Source organism: Myodes glareolus, chromosome 22 (assembly GCF_982192425.1).
Source record: "Myodes glareolus chromosome 22, mMyoGla1.1, whole genome shotgun sequence".
Taxonomy (NCBI): domain Eukaryota; kingdom Metazoa; phylum Chordata; class Mammalia; order Rodentia; family Cricetidae; genus Myodes; species Myodes glareolus.
Window position 1 is genome coordinate 7,652,385 of NC_142047.1, and position 19,594 is coordinate 7,671,978.

General features: G+C 42.5%; 1 protein-coding gene across 3 annotated transcripts in view; it reads right to left on the bottom strand.

Moving 5' to 3' along the window:
* The window catches only part of LOC146890328 (protein arginine N-methyltransferase 9-like), a 51,501-nt gene that overhangs the window by 16,359 nt on the left and 15,548 nt on the right, over positions 1–19,594 (bottom strand). For 2 of the 3 annotated variants that reach the window (XM_087900483.1, XM_087900484.1), the window contains 3 exons: positions 15,606–15,789; positions 11,371–12,037; positions 7,293–7,446 (listed from right to left, as the gene is read on the bottom strand). In XM_087900483.1, coding sequence (XP_087756609.1) covers positions 11,577–12,037; positions 15,606–15,789 — 645 coding nt within the window. In that variant the 3' untranslated portion in view covers positions 7,293–7,446; positions 11,371–11,576. The remainder of the gene's footprint in view (positions 1–7,292; positions 7,447–11,370; positions 12,038–15,605; positions 15,790–19,594) is intronic. The other variant, XM_087900485.1, reaches the window with a different exon arrangement.

Sequence of the window (19,594 nt, forward strand, 5' to 3'; positions counted from 1 at the left end):
AAGTCCTCTTACTGGTGTCTATGATCATTCAGTTCAATGACGACACGGTGATGAGACTCAAGTGTGAAGACGGCTGAGATAATTGGGTCAGGTCTACATCAGGTTGGTTCAGTGGTCACACGCAAATGAGGGCATATTAAAACATTGTAACAGACTGTATTCTCTCTGGATAAAACGGGAATGGGGATGGTGGTGCCTCCATCAATTTCAGAAGACACTAGCAAGTAAAATGTAAACCACTGATATTTATACAGGTGTGAATAAAAGCAAACATCACTGTGTAGTATAAACGTAGGCAGAATTCTGTTCCAAACACCTGCTGTCTAGTTCATTGCTTCCCATTAGAATAGTTCTAAAGCAATTAGCCAGTAACGGAAGCAGTACAGAGTCAGAATACTGGAGGTGAGGGATTACTTCTAATACTCTTGGCTTTGCTGGGTTGGGTAGGGTTCCTTCCATTTGACATGCCAAACCCAAACTCTTCCCTTCTCTGCCATGCTCCAGGCCCATAAGCAAGCTCCCTTGTCCTCTGGCTTCTACTAGATCTCACCAGCCAAGAGCCAAAGTGGGTGGAAAAGATCAGAGAAAGACCTGTTTCCACTCTGCCGGTGGGTAAGTCCAGCACAGGTCAGTGCTGTGCACACAGCCGGCCTCACTCCATGTTCTAGTGACACGATACACGACTACTCCATGTGCCTTCTATGCTCCTTGCTGACACCTGCTGTAAACCGCCCCTCACTGAACTCTCTCTATGCACTAGATTTATTATCATTTGTTTTTATCTGGACTCCTAAACGAATTAGTCAGAAGTTCTTTGGCAATCAGTGTTCATTCAAAAAACTTGTTGGACAGTAACAAAAAGTATGACTGTTTCTCTTTACCCTGTTATGGTTTCTCTGGCAAGTCTGAGGGGGCTGCACCTTTGAGATTGTCTCTCAACTCTTCTTTAAGCTTATGTGGCCTCACTTTTATAAAAACGGTTTTGGTTTACGTGCTGTCTTAAGGAGTAGAGAGCAAGCAAGCAACTTTGCCAAATTGACTCGAGTTGACCCTCTATCATTCCACTGTAGAGTGTGGGGGGGGGGGGAGAAAGAGGTGGGAGACAGACAGAGGTAAAATCGAGTCTGGCTTTTGAGTTTAATTCTTTTTAATATTGGCAAGGTTTTCTTTAGTAGTCCTGCTAGGATTTTAGTTACGGTTAGGTTTAGACTTGGGCTGGAGTTACAAATAGGATTAGAAACTTTAAAATGAAGCTATGGGAGCATTAAATTTAAAGTTCAGATGATTAGGGTTAGGAATAGAGATTGGTGTAACACTGGTACAGGGCATAGTTACTGGTAAAAATGGTTTATAGTTAGTTATAGTCCTAGTTTTACACTGGGTTATGTGACCAGTTAGGGTCATTTAATTCTTATTGAGAGACAATTCCCCAGGACAATGGTACATGGTTCTAACAACTTTTATTCTAGAGTGTCTTTTCAAGGGTGTTTATAAACAGCCTCAGGCAGGGAGCACATCTTTTTCTAACCAAGGCTGTAAGAAGAGACAAAGTCTCCCTCAAGTTAGCTTATGGTTCTCTAGAGGAGACTGGAAATTCTAAGCTATGCCCACTGTACCTGAAGCATGTCAGTGATCTCTTCACATAAGCCTTTGGGACTTGAAAACAAGGGCCACCAATGCAAGCATGCTCCTGTTCGTTCTGACTGCTGTCTTATGAGTGAACATGGCCTGTGTTGCATGTCTTCTGCTAACACCTAAGGACTGAGGAAGTTAAATGGCTAGTTTAAGCGTGGGTCCCCTTCCTAGCACTGTCACAGGACTCCCGAGATAATTGACTACTAAGTAGAAAGGAGTATTCTAGCTCACCAACTACAAGGTTGATTGAAAGAACCCATAGATTTTAGGGCCTCTGGCATTGTTGTTAGCACAGTCACAGCAGGATGCACAGGGCACAGAAAACAGTTGATTTCATGGCCAAGAAGCAAAGGGTAACAGGAAGGGCCCATCTGACAACATGCTCCCAGGGCCCTAAGGACCTACCACCTCCTGCCAGTAGCACCGTTCTAGAAACCAAGTCCTTCAATATATGGGCCTTTGGAAGACAGAGACATACGTCACTCAAACCATAGCAGCTTGCACACACAGTCATAGCTCATGCCCTTCCAGATCTTGCCAGCCTAATAGCATCCTTGGATTAGCTTCCATCCTGAAGTTGGGTCATTTTTGTATCAGGCCTGCTGCTTTTGACAACGGTAGCCACTTTCCCTCTAGATACTCTGGGCCATGAAATGTTGCTAGGCAGCTTCTTCTGGGTATATATCCTTCCACCTTCATTGATGAGAAGGCCGATAGCATTATGTTGCTTCTCCAGTAGAAGCTACAATCACAGGAAATGGTCACTAAGGCAGTATGGGCAGTAACACTTCTTCTTTCACCAATGTTTTTCTCTGGCCCCATCTGGGGAGATAAAGTCAGAATGTGATGCCTAGGTTAGCATAGGGTGTTCCCTGAGCAGGTAGACCTGTTAAAACACCCCAAGATTGGCAGGGGTGTGCCCTGAGAGGGTAGACCTTTTAAAACACCCCCACATTGGCAGGGGTGTGCCCTAAACGGGCAGACCTTTTAAGACACCTCCACATTGGCAGGGGTGTGCCCTGAGTGGGTAGACCTTTTAAAACACCCCCAGTAACTTGAATTTGCAGCCAAGGTTTTGAGAACCATTATCTTGTAGAAACATCTGTTCCTAGAATATGTGAATAAATAATCTAACAGTAAGTACTAATGTGTGTGATCAGAGGCAGCAAACTTAGCCAGCCATGGTGGGTGGCACATCCCCTTAATTCTAGCACTTTGGTATCTTTATGAGAAGCCAGCTTGGTCTACGTAGTGAGTTCAGACCAGCCAAGGCTACACAGTGAGATCTTGCCTCCAACAAGCAACCATAAAGGGGCACAAATTCATTCCAACAGATTCATCCTGAAAACCCACCTACATCAACCAAGCCCATCATCTCTAGGTTGGCTGCCAACCTGCTGAATTGTTGGTCATGGTTCCACCTGAAGGATATGAGAACCCCTTAAGGTTGAGCATGCTGGCCATACTCTTATTGCCTCAGTCATAGAGAGGTCCCATCATATGCCTCTGATTTATATTAAGATACCTGTTTTGCATAGAGTTGGCAGCAATGTGCATGGTGACAGAAGATTCCTGAGTTTTCTACTTCAAGCCTCCTATGAAGGAAACATTCCTGACCCCACCTAATGTGGCATAATGGACATGCTAGGGCTTTATGGAAGCATGAATCATTCTACCTGGAGAGAGTGTATCATAGGGTAGGATTTCAAGCTGCCTGTATACTTGACTGGGTATCTTCTTCAATTGCTATATGCCATAGATAATGAAAAAGAAATCAACAGAAAATTCCAAAAGCTAGGACTATTTACTGTCAGGATACACTGAAGTTCTGGAAGACATACTATGACACTCTGAGAAAACTGTAACAGGTAAATATGTGTGGAAGCAGTTTATAAATGAAATACTACAAAACTTGTAATAGTGCATCGGTTTATAAAAAAGAGCTGCTATTGGTCCAATAGTATAGCATCATACTACCACTGTATAACAATGTTGAAAGCTTCTGTACACACATTCACTTTGCTTCCAAAGTAGCACATGCCTTCGACAGTCTCATTTGCTATCTAACATGCCAATCATAGTTTTGCACATAACCACTCTTGTTATTTATGAGATGAATTTAACCAGTTCCAAGAAACAAACTTTCATAATCAGCAAAGCAACATTAATACTCACTTTCCCCCAAGAGAATGGAAAACTCATTCTAAAGACATGATACAAGCGTAACAGAATGAACTATGCCCCTAGAGAAACAAAAACGTGAGAATAGTTGCAAGCCTGGAAAACCTTTCTATAGGAACTAAGTGACTGAAAAGTCAGTAAAAACTGCAAGAAAGGCAAAGGTGAATTGTTTTCCTAGTGCGACATCAACCATGTCACTGGATTACTAGAACCTGTTCTGCCACGTTTACTGATAGTGCCTAGTCCCAGACAACAGGGCACAGTTCAAATCACATGGGATCCTGAAAAATTAGAATGATTGCTTTTATTCTGAAAATCGTGGTACACAACTCAATTATTTCTTTAGTTGCTTAGACATCTTACCATCTTAAGACAATTTACATTAATTTACATGGTTGCCTGTAAATTCTTTCTTTGCAAGAGTAGAAGCAATACACTATTTATACTTTGCTGCTGACCTCTGTGCTTTTCCAACTGCCATTACTACACAACTAGTCTAGACATTTACGGTCTACATGAATATAACCAAACATGAGAAAATGGAAACTACAAATTTTGAGAATTGATTTTTTTTTTCATAGCAGGCTTTTAAAATAGAAAGAAACGAGTGGTCATGTTGGCAATTGGGAATGTTAAATCTACAAAAGACCCTTCAGACAAGCTGTTCTTAAAAACACAAACCATTGCTGGGCATGGTGGTGCACACCTTTAATCCCAGCACTCAGGAAGGAGGGAAAGAGGCAGGTGCAGGTGGCTACCCTAGTCTGCATAGTGAGTGCCAGGACAGCCAGGTCTATGTAGAAAGACCATGACTCAAAAAAACAAAAAAGAAAAAAACTAAACGAAACCAACCAACCAACCAACAAATGAAAAACAAAACAAAAAAAAACTGTAAAACTCTAGGGTTACTCTAAAGCCATTTCTGACAACTCTGAGGCCATTTCTGAGGCCTCTCAGCATTAGTGCTCCTCCCTCCCCTGGAAACCAAGGACCTAACAAATTCACATGCACGTATTGGAATGCTGGGTATTTTCCATCTGCCTGTGTCCTTGTGGATATTCTCCAGATAGAACTCAGTTATTAGAATTGGGGCAAGATAACCCTTAGATGTTGACTCAGTTCCTCAGCCTCGGTCAGAGGATACTGACTCAGTTTCTCCAATACAGTTAGGATGACTCACAGATGTGTCCCCTTTTCCCCGCCTGATCTATCAACTACTCTCTCTCTGTGGCTCAGACCAATCATTGCTAGTAGCCCTTTGAATCAGCCAATCCTAATAGCTGAAGAACAACCCCCGAGTTCCCCACCTTGTTTCTGTGGCTTTTTGCTTAGTAGCCTGCACCAGCTACTCGGGGTCCTTGGCTTGAATGCTGAGTGACCCTGTTATGACAGAATTAAAATCTTCTTGCTTTTACATCAACTGTGGTATGAAAGTGTTTTCTTGGGGTGACTCCTCCTCAGTAATTGGACTTCATGGTCCAACAAAACAAAACCCAAAACCACAAACCTTTCAACTTATTTTTGATAGAAGGGTAAGAGGTAGAAATTTTCTGCCATGATGGACTGTGTTCCCTCAAACTCCGAGTCAAAATAAATCCTATTTTAAGATGCTTTTGTCAGGTACTTTGTTGTAGCAATGAATACTATATATGTGTGTGTGTGTGTGTGTGTGTGTGTGTGTGTGTGTGTGTATGTGTATGTGTATATATATGTATATATATGCATAATTTGGGAATGGTGGCATACATCTGTAATCCTAGGCCTTGGAAGACAGAAACAGGAAGAGCAGGAGTTCAAGCTGGCCTCAAACTCACAGAGATCCTCCTGCCTCTGCCTCCTGAGTGTTGGGATTAAAGGCATGTGCCACCACTGCAAGGCCAAGGTTATCCTTGGTCACACATTGAAGCACATAGGGCTATATACTAGACCCTATCTTAAAAAAACAAAAATAAATAAAACAGCACATGTAGAAGATGCTCAATAAACATGTTGAATAGTTTTTAACATACTGTAGTCCTTTAACAACCTCTGATTTTGTTTCATTGATTCAGTTACCTAGTAGTCAATCATAGTACGGCAATGGGTAAGCAGTCTATAAAATAAAAAACTGCCAAGACAGGCCAGTGGTGGCATAAACCTTCAATCATAGCACTCAGGAAGCAGAAGCAGGCTGATCTCTGTGACTTTGAGGCCAGCCTGGTCTATGGAGTGAGTTCTAGGACAACCAGGGCTACACAGAGAAACCCTGCCAGATAGATAGATAGACAGACAGACAAACAGATAGATTAAAAACTATATAAATCTTCCAACAAGGGCTATAGAGTCTCTTTAGATAATTAAGGGCCAACTGTAGGGTTTACATAGACACACAGTAGGTGGGATTTAACCAAGGCAGGATTACACAAGAATAGGAATGGGGTGTACTATCTAAATTACATGAAAATACACAGAGCACAAAACCTAAGTGTAACATGAGGGCCGGCTTGTTGGGGTTTCTGTCCCACCCAGTACCCCAACAAGCCAGCAAGTCCCAAGGAAAATCACACGGAGTCTACATTAGGTTATAAACTGATTGACCCATTAGGTCAGGCTTCTTGTTAACTCTTATAACTTATGTTACCCCATTATCCTTATCTATGTTAGCACATGGCTCCGTACCTTTCTCAGCTGGGCAGGTTACATGCTGCCTCTTCGGTGGTCTGCGCAGGAGTGGCAAGGGAGGTTCTGCTTCCAGAATACTCCCAGTCTCTTTGCTCCACCCCTACTTCCTGTCTGGCTTTCCTGCCTATACTGCCTGCCTGGCCAATCAGCGTTTTATTAAAATATGATTGACAGAATACAGATAATTCTCCCACACCACCTAAGCTGTTCAGGAAAGAGTGGCCATAGCTGGGAGCGCAGTGAAAAGGCAGCAGGCCCAGTGTACGGTGACTGGTAGAATTGAAGAGTCAGAGCAAGTGGGGATAAAACAGGAAGATGGGGTGGAGAGAACCCAGCAGTTGGGAGCACACACTACTCTGGCAGATTCCCTGCGCTCAGCTCTCAGCACCCAGCACCCACGTGGTGGTTCTCGTTCCCAGAGATCTCATCTCCTCTTCTAGACTCCATGAGCAATGCACACACAAGACACACCTGCATACAAACACTTATACACTAAAATAAGTAAATAATTCTTTTTTTATCATAATAGAAAGATGGATGATAGCATTTTGGGACCATGCACAGAAATAGCTTAGTCATCTCTATCTTGTGATAGGTGATTCAGAGGACAATCTGTAAACTTTAGTCAGTATTCTTGACAAAAATCCTTGCTTATTCTGCCTCTCAGGTTGGCTTTCGTGGGTGACATGTTCCTTTACTCCAGGAAACTGCCTCTTTCTATCCAGCTAGGCCCACTGACTAAGAAAAATTCAAAGGAGAGACAATGATAATAGGAGGCAGCAGGGTCTTGGCTGAACGGTTCTCCACACGCTTACCTGGAACTGGTTAATAAAAGGTGCTATGTTTAACCCAAGAGTGTGTTCTGCTCCTTGAACAGCGCTCTCTTCTACCAGTGTCTGCGACTCCACGAGCATCCCGAGCATCAAGACGTACTGGGGGAAGATCTTGCCTCCAGACTGCAATAAACATCTGAGGAAAGGTAGATAACTATAAGGCCTTTTAATTCCATACATTTTATAGATAACAAGAATCATAAGTTAGTGAAGTGTAGATGATATATAGTCTAGTGGACTTTGTCATTATTGATTAGTCATTCAAAATTTAAACCATCAGAAATAATTGCTCAAGAAGTCAAATTTGGACAGACTAAGGCAAGTCCTTAGTTACAGGCCATAATCATTAATGGGGAACCATTCAGTGTGGAAATCAAAGTGCTCCCAAACCAGCACTTTTAGCCGGGGAGTGGTGGGGCACACCTTTAATCCTAGCACTTGGGAGGCAGAGGCAGGCAGAACTCTTGAGTTTGAGATCAGCCTAGTCTACAGACAGGCTGTGAGTTCCAGGAAAGCCAGGGATACACAGGGAAATCCTGTCTTGAAAACAAATAAATAAATAAACAAACAAACAAACGAATGAATGAATGAATAAATTCCAGTGCTTTTTGATCACTCCTACACTATAATATAAGGAGAGTTTTATGTATGACCTCATGACTAGGCTACCATCAAAACACAAGTGCACTAAAAACAGTTCTGGCTGCTCTACAACTGTGTGTAAGATGAATAGGAAACATGAATAAATTTTATGTGTAGACTCAACTTTTCTCCACAAGCTATCATTACGTGTAAGCAGCTGCAACACTGATGGTCCCAAGCATTTCAGGCAAGGTAAATGTCTAACTGGGAAAAAGGACAGTCTCACAATATAACACTACAAATAGCTCAGTACGTGAGGGCACAGAGTATACTGCAAGCTCTCTGAACTATTCTGTGACGTCTCTGAAGTGGTCACTCTATAGGACTAAACTCTCCAAATGCAAACATATACGTAAACTGAAATATTCTAGAAAGGAAAGCCAAGATAAAGGTTAACAAGACCCTTGCTCATGCAACTGCACTTAATGCAATCACACTCTTGTTCACCTTCATTCTCCCTGTAGTCCCACAAAAATGGCATTATCAATACTGGGCATGGTTATTAAAAAGTAGCTTCTGAAGTAGGCTGGCCCTGGACAGAGAACTAGGAGCAAACAGTGACAGGTGGGAAGCTGGCACCCTCACGTGTGAGGTGCCGGGTGCTCCCGGAGCAAGGCAGCTTCAGGTCCTGTGAACTACTGTGAAGTCTTATTTCTCAGACCTGAGCCATAGGAGGAAGCAGAAACAGAATACAAGGTAGTGCTTAAGACAGTGAGACTGTTCCTCATCTGTCGCATTTTCAAATATGGAACCTAGTTTTTACTGAGTCCTCTGGGATGTCTTCTACTTGAACTTCCAGAGCAAGGACTACAAAGAGGTGGGCACTGATCACCTCAAGTATCTGTCATCGTAAATTTTACACTCAAGTTAAAGATGTAAGGATCTACTTAAAAAAATTACAGCCTACCATCTGGCCAGTTTGTACATATCTAAAAAGATAATGTGCATAAGTGTTTCCATTTTTGCTATATAGTTTCCCTAAATAGATCATTAAGACTTGGGAGCTGGGGAGACAACTCAGTGGACAAGGCACCTGCACTCCAAGTGTGAGGACCAGAGCTCAGATCCATAGCATCCAGGTAAAGTGGTGCCTGCTGTGATCCTAGCACTGCAGGGGTAGAGACTGATTCTCAGTGCAAGTTCAAGACCAAACCTACCAAAGAAGCAAGCCCTGTGTTTAGCGACCCTACCTTAACAAAGTGAGGAGGAGCAAATGAGGACAGTCAACAATGACACACAGGAGAGCAGGAATGAGTGGAGCACTAATGTACACAGGACTTGCCCTAAGCTCAGGTGAGAATGTGCTGAGGCGAGTAAAGGGATTAGCTTAGTCCAAGGTCATGACTTATCTGTCTGATGCCTGTGACTTGCTGACCCTATGCTCTCCCACACTGTTCCTAATGACTTGTGTGGGTGTGAGGGAAAGTCAATCTCAATTAGTGACATCTCAAATTAGTGACTTAAAAGCGCTCAACAAAACCATTCCTATTAGCTTGTGAGCTGTTGTGAGATTAGCCTGTTTACTTGCTAATTTTCTGCCCATTTACTTTAACTTTCCAAACCCTGAAACTCAAGAAAAGTTCTAAGAATAATAACAGTGCATACTAACTTGTTATTTACCTGTTACTAAATGAATCATTTAGCAGGCACTGACATTCTATTAGGTTTCTCTTTGTAGTACTGGGGATACCAGAGCAAACTTATCAACACTGAACCATACCTTCAGCCCATAAACTTGACTTTTACCTTAATAAATGCTTTCCCTTATTTATTAAAATTCTCACACTAAAGTGGAAGGCAAGTTTTTCAAAAAAAAGAGCCAGTTAATTAATTCTCTGTCAGTGGATGCTAGTCCACTCTAACATTCTCTAGGGTTCAGTCCCACAGAACTGCCTCACTTCAGATGCCAATCCTAACCCCAGATGTCCAGTGCACTGTCACTGATAGACATGTGGAGTTCACACAACTCCCTCTTTAAGGGAAGTGTCTGATAACTTGCTAATATGCCTCACAGAACTAAGAAAAACATAATACCACTATGCACTGGTACGCTACAAAGGTTAAACTCAGAAATAGAAGCTAGAGAGATAGCTCAGCTGTTAGGAGCATTTGTTGCTCTTGCAGAGGACCCAAGTTGGGTTCCCAGCACCCATACGGTCGTTCACAACCATCTGTAACTCTAGCTCCAGGGATCCAACATTCTCTTCTGATCTCTCCAGGCACCAGGCACACATGTGGTACATATACGTACATGTAGACAAAATACACTTAAAATAAATACATCTAAAAACATTTCAAAGACAAACTCATTCAAGAACAGCCAAACAGAAGACATACATAGGGCAATGGTGACTTTCTCTAATACTCCACTTTATCTTGTATTTGTTGTTGATCCTTTTGTTTGTTTTTTGGCACAAAACTCCTAAAACATAGGCATCTTGTCAAAGTCAATGAAATAAAAATTAATAAGAACTCTTGTGTATACCAAGGCCATGCCAGGTGCTAGGGACTCCAGGAGTCTTGGGTTTGTCCTCCAGAAAGAATTAGGAATGACTAGAGTAACTTGCTGTCTTACTTCCCTGCCAGGTTAAATTATCGCTAATACCCAGTGATGCCCCACAAATTCCCGAAGAGACAGCACTGAGACCTGTGCAGCTCAGCACCTGAAGGTTCCTGGTCAGCATGTCGGGGGAAGACCATGGAGACTCTGCACCCTCTGCAGCTCTCCTGTTGGCTCCGCATATATAATAAATAGGTTCACCCAAGCCAAGCATTTCCCTAAGTCCTGTGAGCTGCGATAGCAAATTCAGCCAAATCTGAAGAGGGTTTTATAAACCAAGGGGACTTTAATTTGTGCCTGGTGGTGTAGAAGCACAGGTGACAACCTACCATGTTCATCGGTGCATCTGACTTTTGAAGCTGTGGCTGTCCTGTAGGTTCTGCCTACCTCCAGACAGCAGGACCAGACTGAACTGAATTAAAGAAACCCAACTGGTGTCTGCTGGGGAACAAACTGCTCAGAGTGTGGGCTCTCTGCCTAGGTAGCACCATGAATGCCAAGCAAAAGTTGCGTTAGAGGAAGAAATAGCCCTTTATGGGAGAGGGACACTCCTGAGGCCCACTATTCCCCCACATTTGATGTGTTTACCCCTCTGGAAAGCCTGTAAACTTTCCATTCAGAGATTTTATGAAGATTCAGTTAGTCACTGGTGACTAACTCCATTTCAGGAAAGGAAAATCTAACCAGGCAACTAGCCTCTATCACAGACCTGTCAGAGGCCCTCAGCAGAACAAACTCCAATGTCAGGAATGGTTAAACAGTAAGACATTCATCTCACCCCATCGCCTACGAAACTCAAAAAAGAAAGTGCATTTTGAACCCAAAATCCCCCATTCAATTTTATGGTTTTTGTTTTACCTGGATATTGCAGCTTTTTCCATTATTTCCTGCTGAATGAGCCCAGATGGCTCAATGACATCCAATATAATTATGCTCCACGATTTATCTGATTTGGGCCTTTGTAACACAACAGCTTCATCTTCTATATGTCTCAGCCAAAACTCAGCCTTAGGGAAGTGATTGGCTTCAGATGTAAGGTCCAAAGCAACACAATGCTGGTCTTTCTACACAGAACTGTAGGGCTTAACCTCACCAAGTGTTCCAGCAATCACAGGCAAAAGAGAGAAGCCTTCGGACACATCCAACACATAGAGAGGGTCAGAGGTGCTCGGTGCACTCTGTCCACTTCCAGAGTTCATCTCAGAGTCCTGACACTGAGGATCCATAGGCTGACACAGTTTCTCTGGGGCCAGCGAAGACAACACCTTCCTCATGGCCATCCTAAAGCCTTCAGGATATGGAATGTTATTGAGCAAAGCAACCTCTGCAGGTTCTAACACACAGGGCTGCTCCAGAGCATCTGCTCTACTGGTCTGAAAGTTAGCCAGAGCACTACAGAGCTCAGCCTCATTTCCTAGAGACAGCAAGTCTTCACTCTTGGTAAAATGCTTTATAACTTCCATTTCATGTTCCAAATGCATGAAATTGATACTCTGGATTCTTAGGTAACAATTTTGACAAGATGCTTCCATTGTCACACAGTCCCCGGGATTTATCCAGTAGTCGTCATTAGTAAGAAAGGAAAAAAAAATATATGTAACTGATTGTCACAGTTAGTTCTATTGCTATAATAAACACCATGACCAAAATCAAGCTGGGGAGGAAAGAGTTTTTCTGGCTTATACTTCCACATTATAGCCCATCATTAAAGGAAGTCAGAAGCAGGAGCTGACACAGAGGCCATGGAGGGGTGCTGCTTACTGGCTTGCTCCTCATGGCTTGCTCAATTTCCTTTCTTATAGAACCCTGGACCTCCAGTCCAGGAGTAGTTCCACCCACAATAGAATGGGCCCTCACCCAACAATTGCTAATTATGAAAATGCCCTACAGGCTCACCTACAGCCCCATTTCATGGAGGCATTTTCTTAATTGAGACTCCCTTGTCTCAGATACTTTAGCTTGTGTCAAGCTGACATAAAACAAAATTGTCCCCTTGTCACCTTAAGCTCTGAACAGGTCCATTCCACGGCTGCTGTTGTTATTGGCAGTTGTCCCATGATATTGGCATCTCCAAAGTGCTAGGGTCTCTTGCTACAACTGAGCTGCACCTTAAACTTGGCCTGTGACTAAAGTTGACCGGGAACTCCTTGTTCTCCTCCCTCTACCTCCTAAGATTTGGAATTGCAGATGTGTACTACAAAGCCCAGCTTCTTACAGTTTTGTTTATTTTCTAAGATCAGAAGATGTACTGCCAAACTGAGGAAGATGTGGGGATAGAAAGAGGCTTTGTCTATAAGCAAAGGTAGATGAAATTCAAGGATCAATATCAAGCCTCCTTTTAGCTTAAATAGGCAGTCTTTTCTCTAAAGGTGATTTCCAAAAGATTGAAAGTATTCAACACAATGGCATCTAACAGTCCTCAAGCATTTGGGAATTTACATGTTTAGGAAGATCACGGTTTAAGGGAAAGCTAAGTCCTGCAGAAAGGACTATCCTCTGCTCCTTTCTGAGGTTTCACAGGGTCCATTTCTAAGCCGTCATGGATAACTGTCCTTCAGCCATAGAGCCAGATAAAAATACAATCTGTCCCAGAAATGGCAGTACACGCCGACAGGACCAGACATCAGGGAGCTGAGGCAAAAAGGTTGCTTGAGCCCAAAAAATCTGCTTCATAGCCCTAACTACTAGAATTCAGTGCCTAGAAATCCTTAAAGGTAGAAGGAAATGGTTGTCCTCTGACCACATGCATGCAATGACAAGTGCACGCCCCCAAAAACATCTATACATCACAGAAACAAAAGTTTTAACAGGGAAAAAAAAAACAAAAACAAAAAGTTGTTATTTTTATGTTTAAGCATTTAAAATGGCTTTTCCCTGAAGATTCTTCAAGGGATATTTAAATTATCTAAGAAAATAAAAATAAACAAATATAGATTTCAAATGTAACTTTCTTAGAGCCAAGCTTTTTTATTTATATCTTACCATTCCCACAACCCTCTAGGGTAGACAGCACTGTCCTATTTTCAGCTAGAACCCAGTAATAGTTCTAACATCTTTGTTGGCAAGTCATTCAACAAGAGAGCCAAGACCTGAACCTGAATCTTCAGACTACAGATTCCACAGTTGCTTTGGCGAATCAGATCCCTGATAAAGAGACCACAGACATGGACTTCCTATAAATGCATACTTTTCCACATATCTTACTGTTGGAAACACAGAAACCCACCAAACTGCTATATTTTTTTCCTAGATAGATAATGTCTTTAATATAACCTTTCCCAAGGGAAGTTTACAGATCCCCACATTCTCTTAGAACTGTAAGATTTGTACTTCTAGAACTGTATGCACTTTAGCTCCTACATCTGTTCACTGAAGGCATGTGCACACGCCCCGGCATGTGTGTGGTCAGAGGACAACTTGGGAGAGTCAGTTCTCTTCTCCACTATATGAGCTCCAGAAATCAAACTCAAGTCATGAGGGCTGGCAGCAAGCACCTTTATCCACTGAGCCCCGCTCCATACATTCTTATGACCTGGGCTCCGCAAATGTTATCAGGGTCTCTACGGGTGCAGTACTCCCACACTTTATACTTTTCTAGGTCATTTTTGGAAGAAGAAAAGAAAAGGGAAAAGGAAATAGGAGAATAAGAAGAAGGAAGAAGAAGCACAGGACAGTGCGCATGTGAGAAGCACTTATACTAAAACTCAAACACTAGCATGGTTTCTGAGCAAGGTCGACAGGCAAATTCATGAAGTGGTTCATTTCTGTTTTCTTGTTGTTTTGTTTTAGAGGGGAGTTTTGAGACAGGGTTTCTCTGTGTTGCTTTGGTGCCTGTCCTAGAACTAGCTCTTGTAGACCTGGCTGGCCACTAATTGACAGAGATTCGCATGCTTTAATCCTAGAGTGCTGGGATTAAAGGCATGTGCCACCACCACCTGGCTTTTTTTTTTTTAATTTTAAAGCAACATTTCTTTCATCTACTGATAAGTACCACTTGAAATTATAAAATGATTAATGAGAATTACAGCTAAGGAGCATGCAATAGAGTAACTTTAAATCTTTATTTAGAGACAGAGTCTCACTATGTAAAGCTGGCCGGCCCTGAACTGCCTCTGGAGTGCTGGGATCAAAGGTGTATGGCACTGAACAGTAGTTTTTGCTTTTTAATAGAATAGCTTCTATTTACTCTTTTGGCAATTTCATAGACATAAACAATGCATCTTGACAATATGCACTCTCAACCCCATCGCCAGGAACTCTCAGCCCCTCTCTCCCACTTCCCAAGGCAATGACTGAATCTCTCCTTTTAGTTCTTGAGAATGGGGCTCAGTGTGCAGCCAAGGTTGGCCCACACTCACTACACAGACCAGACAGGCCTTGGATTCCCAGAGGTGTGCCTGCTCTTAGTGCCTCCACAGTCCAGTGATCAACAGCATGCACTACCACAGCTGGCTTCAGTCTCTCTTCTTAACAACACATAGTTCTCAAATTGACTTTGGGACAAAGAATGTGGAAATTCTGAAATACTGAAGCAACACTCTTTTGCTGAAAACTTCATCTCCAAAGTGATTCTGTTTTTCTTTTCGGTCACTGACTCAATTACTTAGAGTGAACAAAAAAATTGTTTGTTTGATTGGTTCCATGGGAAGAAGTTTGAGTTCATTTTTAAGATTTATTTATGCACTTTTAAAATGTACATGGATGGTTTGTCTGCATATCAGAAGAGGCTTTCGGATCCAATGGGACTATGGGTATAGATGGTTCTGAGCTGCCAGTGGGTGCCCAGAATTGAACTCGGGTCCTCTGGAAAAGCAGTCAGTGCTCTTAACTGCTGAGCTGTTTCTCCACCTGCCCCCAATTGTGTTCCCTGTGTCTTCCCTTCCCTTCAGTCCTCTCCCATGGTCCCCATGCTCAGGAGATTTACTCAGGAGATCTTGTCTTTCTCTACTTCCCATGTAGATTAGATCCATGTATGTCTCTCTTAGGGTCTTCATCGTTGTCTAGGTTCTCTGGGATTGTGAATTGTAGGCTGGTTTTCTTTGCTTTATGTCTAAAAGCCACATATAAGTGAGTTTTAAAGAGATAATACTTACCTGCAAGGCCCTGTACTGGATAAACAGCCTGTTCCCAGCAGGTTTCCTCCCCAGGACTTGTGGACAGACTGTATTCGTCATCCAGCTGGAGAACAAACCAAACCATGACAGCATCCAGCACGCCTTCTTTAGTAGCAGGAACACTGAGGGGGTGTGGCTCTTTAGTTGCAAGACTCTTTAATTCCTGAGAAGAAATATAAAGTGGGTAAGAAAACAGAGTCTAGGAATCTAGTAAGGAACAAAAATAATAAAGAACGAGGTTTTATAAATTGAATATGTATTTCCCTCAATGTCAATCCACAGTCCATCCTCGCAGTCAGTCCTCCCCTGCCCAGGTATGGGATCACAGGACATCAGACGTCTACTGAACAGTCAGCTCTCTCTCTCTCTCTCTCTCTCTCTCTCTCTCTCTCTCTCTCTCTCTCTCGGATGAAGAAAAACATGCCAGTGGTGTAGTGCCAGATGACAGAAGCAGGCAGCAAAGCCACGGGGTCATTTATTTTATTCTGGAAAAGTGCGTATGTGCAAATGCACACACACGGAAAGAAGAGCAAGCCTGGAACACACACTTCAAACAAATAATCCATGGAACAAACAACATATAAGAGGGTAATACCGGGCCTTTTCATTTCTGTTCTGTTTTCCTTCAGAGTGTTAAACAGACAGACATTGCTTATAAAACTAAAATCTTTACAAGGTGTGTGTGGTGTAAGAAATAATTCAAATAAAAACTCTTAAAATAAACAAACAGCTGCGGGGTACTTCACAGCTGTGCTCCCACCTCTCCCTGGACACTGTGTCTGGTCAGGAATGACCTGAAAACCCAGGACTGCTCAGTGTGATAAAACTGAACTTAAAACAGCTGTGCGCCCCCCCACCCCGAAGAAGAGGTGAATTAAAAGGGACTTCTGGCTACATTTTTAAACTTTCATGACAAAAGGCCCTTCCTTCAGCCACCTCCACCCCAAAGCATGTGCCATGAGCATCATTCTTTCTTCAAGACGTTAGAAAGGGATCTTATTCAACACTTCTTGGGCTCTCTGGGCACATCGTACACACAAATCTTCCTATCACCCACCAGTACAGGCATAAACAAGCTAGGGTGGTCCGCCATCGGCTTTCCTCAGGCCTGTTCTGGCTTTAAAAGACAAACCCCAAGCAGGAAGTGAAACTGTAGGAAAGAGGCTCGCCTAGCACGTGCCACAGTCTAGGTTCAACCCCTAAGATCCTGACAAAAACCGAAATGTTCTCTGTCTCGGGAGCCTTCAGCCCTGGGTGAGATGAGATGCCATTACCTAGCACAGTGGTTCTCAACCCTCCTCACGCTGCGACCCTTATACAGTTCCTTATATTGTGGAGACCTCAACTGTAAAATTATTTCCACTGCTACATCATGACTGTAATTTTGCTACTGTTATGAACTGTAATGTAAATATTTGTTTTCTGATCGTCTGAGGTGACTCTTGTGATAGCGTCACTCAACCTCCTCCAAAGGGTCACGACCCACAGGCTAAGAGACACTGTCCTAATGACTTTAACTTATTTAAATTTACATTAGTGCTCATCTGAATGGAAACCATTAATTTGAGAAGACAGCAAACAAAACAATAAAGATCTGGGCTGGAACTTTTGCCTATGTATTTACAAACATGAGAACTTTGCAGCACTTATGACTGCAAACAGTAAATAGCACTAAATAGCACGCATTCTCTTACTTCTACTGTCAAAGTAATGTTCTGTAGTGAGGAGCTGCGGGCAGGCCTGCTTTTCATCCTGCCCGGCTCCTGCACGGCTAGCTTAGCCCCAGAAATAACAACACACAAACTGTATTCATTTAAACACTGCCTGGCCCATTATCTGTAGAGAGTTAGTTACTGGCTAACTCTCACATCTTGATTAACCCGTTTGTAATAATCTGTGTAGCACCGCGAGGTGCTTACCGGAAAAGATTCAGCATGTCTGACCTGGTGGCTGGCTCCATGGCGTCTGCCTCACTGTTCACTTCCCAGCATTCTGTTCTGTTTACTCCGCCTACCTAATTTTCTGTCCTATCAGAGGGCCAAGGCAGTCTCTTTATTAACCAATGAAAGTAACAATAGATAGAATACCCTTTCACATCAATGTTCACGTAAAGCTCGCAGCACAGGAGACACTCGACAAACTCTAGAGACCTTTGCCCTTGCATTTAAAGAGTATATTCAATTGGGAATTTTAATTTGTTGCTAATCATTTCTTCATAAGTAGAACCTCATGTACATTCAAAAAGTAAGACATAGTTGGGCAGAATCAGTGGTAATGAAAGGATCTTTAAACCCAGCACTCACTTGGGAGACAGAGGCAGGTGGATCTCTGAGTTTGAGGCCATCTTGGTCTACAGAGTGAGTGTCAGGACATGCCTCCCTCTCTTTGATTGTATTCCGGGAGCTCAGTTCAGGGGTTAGCTGTAGATTTCTGCATCTGCTACCAACTGTTTCTGGATGAGGGGTCTAACTTCTCTGGGTTGTGGACCCCTCTGGGTTGGTTATCCTTTGTTTTATGTTTGATAGCAACTTACGAGTGAGGCCATACTATATTTGTCTTTCTGAGTCTGGGTTACCTCACTCAGGATGATTTTTTGAGGTCCGTCCATTTGCCTGCTGAAGCACAATTAATAAAAATCCAGTGACAGAAATTAGGGTTCAACTGGAAGGTCAGAAAAGCAAAACACCCAGCCACTGACTCTTACCTCTACCTCAGTTCGAAACGGCGACCTGCTTCCAGGAAACCTCAGATGAGACTGTCTCTGAGAAGGAGACTGAGATTGTCTCCTTCTGTATTATAATCCTCTCTAGTTCTGGGAGTAAACAATCGCCTGGTTTCTATGGCAAGCTAGTGTGGCTACTGGGATTAAAGGTGTGTGTCATTGATGCCTGTAGGACTGGCCAGTGTGGCTGTTTTACTTTTCTGATCTTCAAGCAATCTTATTTATTAAAAAACAAATGAAATGCTACTTCAGCCTGCAAATTTCAAGATGTCATTTTTTTCTTTTTCTTTTTTTTAAACCACTGAGTAGTATATCATTGTGGAAATGTATCACATTTTCTTTATCCATTCTTCAGTTGAGGGACATCTAGGTTGTTTCCAGGTTCTGGCTGCTACAGATAATGCTGCTAGGAACATAGTTGAGCAAATGTATTGTGCAGTGAGTGTGCTTCCTTTAGGCATATGCCCAAAAATGGTATTGCTGGTATTGTGATTCCTAATTTCCTAAGAAAACAATATGCTGATTTCCACAACAACTGTACAAATTTGCATTCCCACCAGCAAAAGGAGTAGCATTTTCCTTACTCCACATCCCCTCCAACATAAGCAGTCATCAGCGTTTTTTATCTTAGCAATTCTGACAGGTATAAGATGGTTTCTCAGAGTTGTTTTGCTTTGCATTTCTCTGATGGCTAAAGATGCTTAGCATGTCCTTAAGTGTCTTCTGGCCATTTAAGATTCTTCTGTTGAGAATTCACTCTTTAGATCTGTACCTTATTTTTTTAATTAGTTTATTCAGTGTTTTGATGTCTAATTTCTTGAGTTCTTTATATATTTGGGAGATCAGCAATCTGTCCAATATGGAGTTAGTGAAGATCTTTTCCCATTCTGTAGGCTGCCGTTTTGTGTTGTTGACCATGTCCTTTGCTTTACAGAAGATTCTCAGTTTCATGAGGCCCCATTTCTTTACTGTTGTCCTCAGTTTCTGTGCTACTGGTGTTATATTTAGAAAGTGGTCTCCCGTGTCCATGCTTTCAAGGGTACTTCCCACTTTCTCTTATACGAGGTTCAGTGTGGTTGGATTTATGTTGAGGCCTTTGATCCATTTAGACATGAGTTTTGTGTATGGCAATAGATATGGATCCATTTGCAATCTTCTACATGCTGATATTCCATTATACCAGCATAATTTGATGAAGATAATTTCTTTTTTAGTTTCTTTGTCAAAAATCAGGTGTTCATAGGAC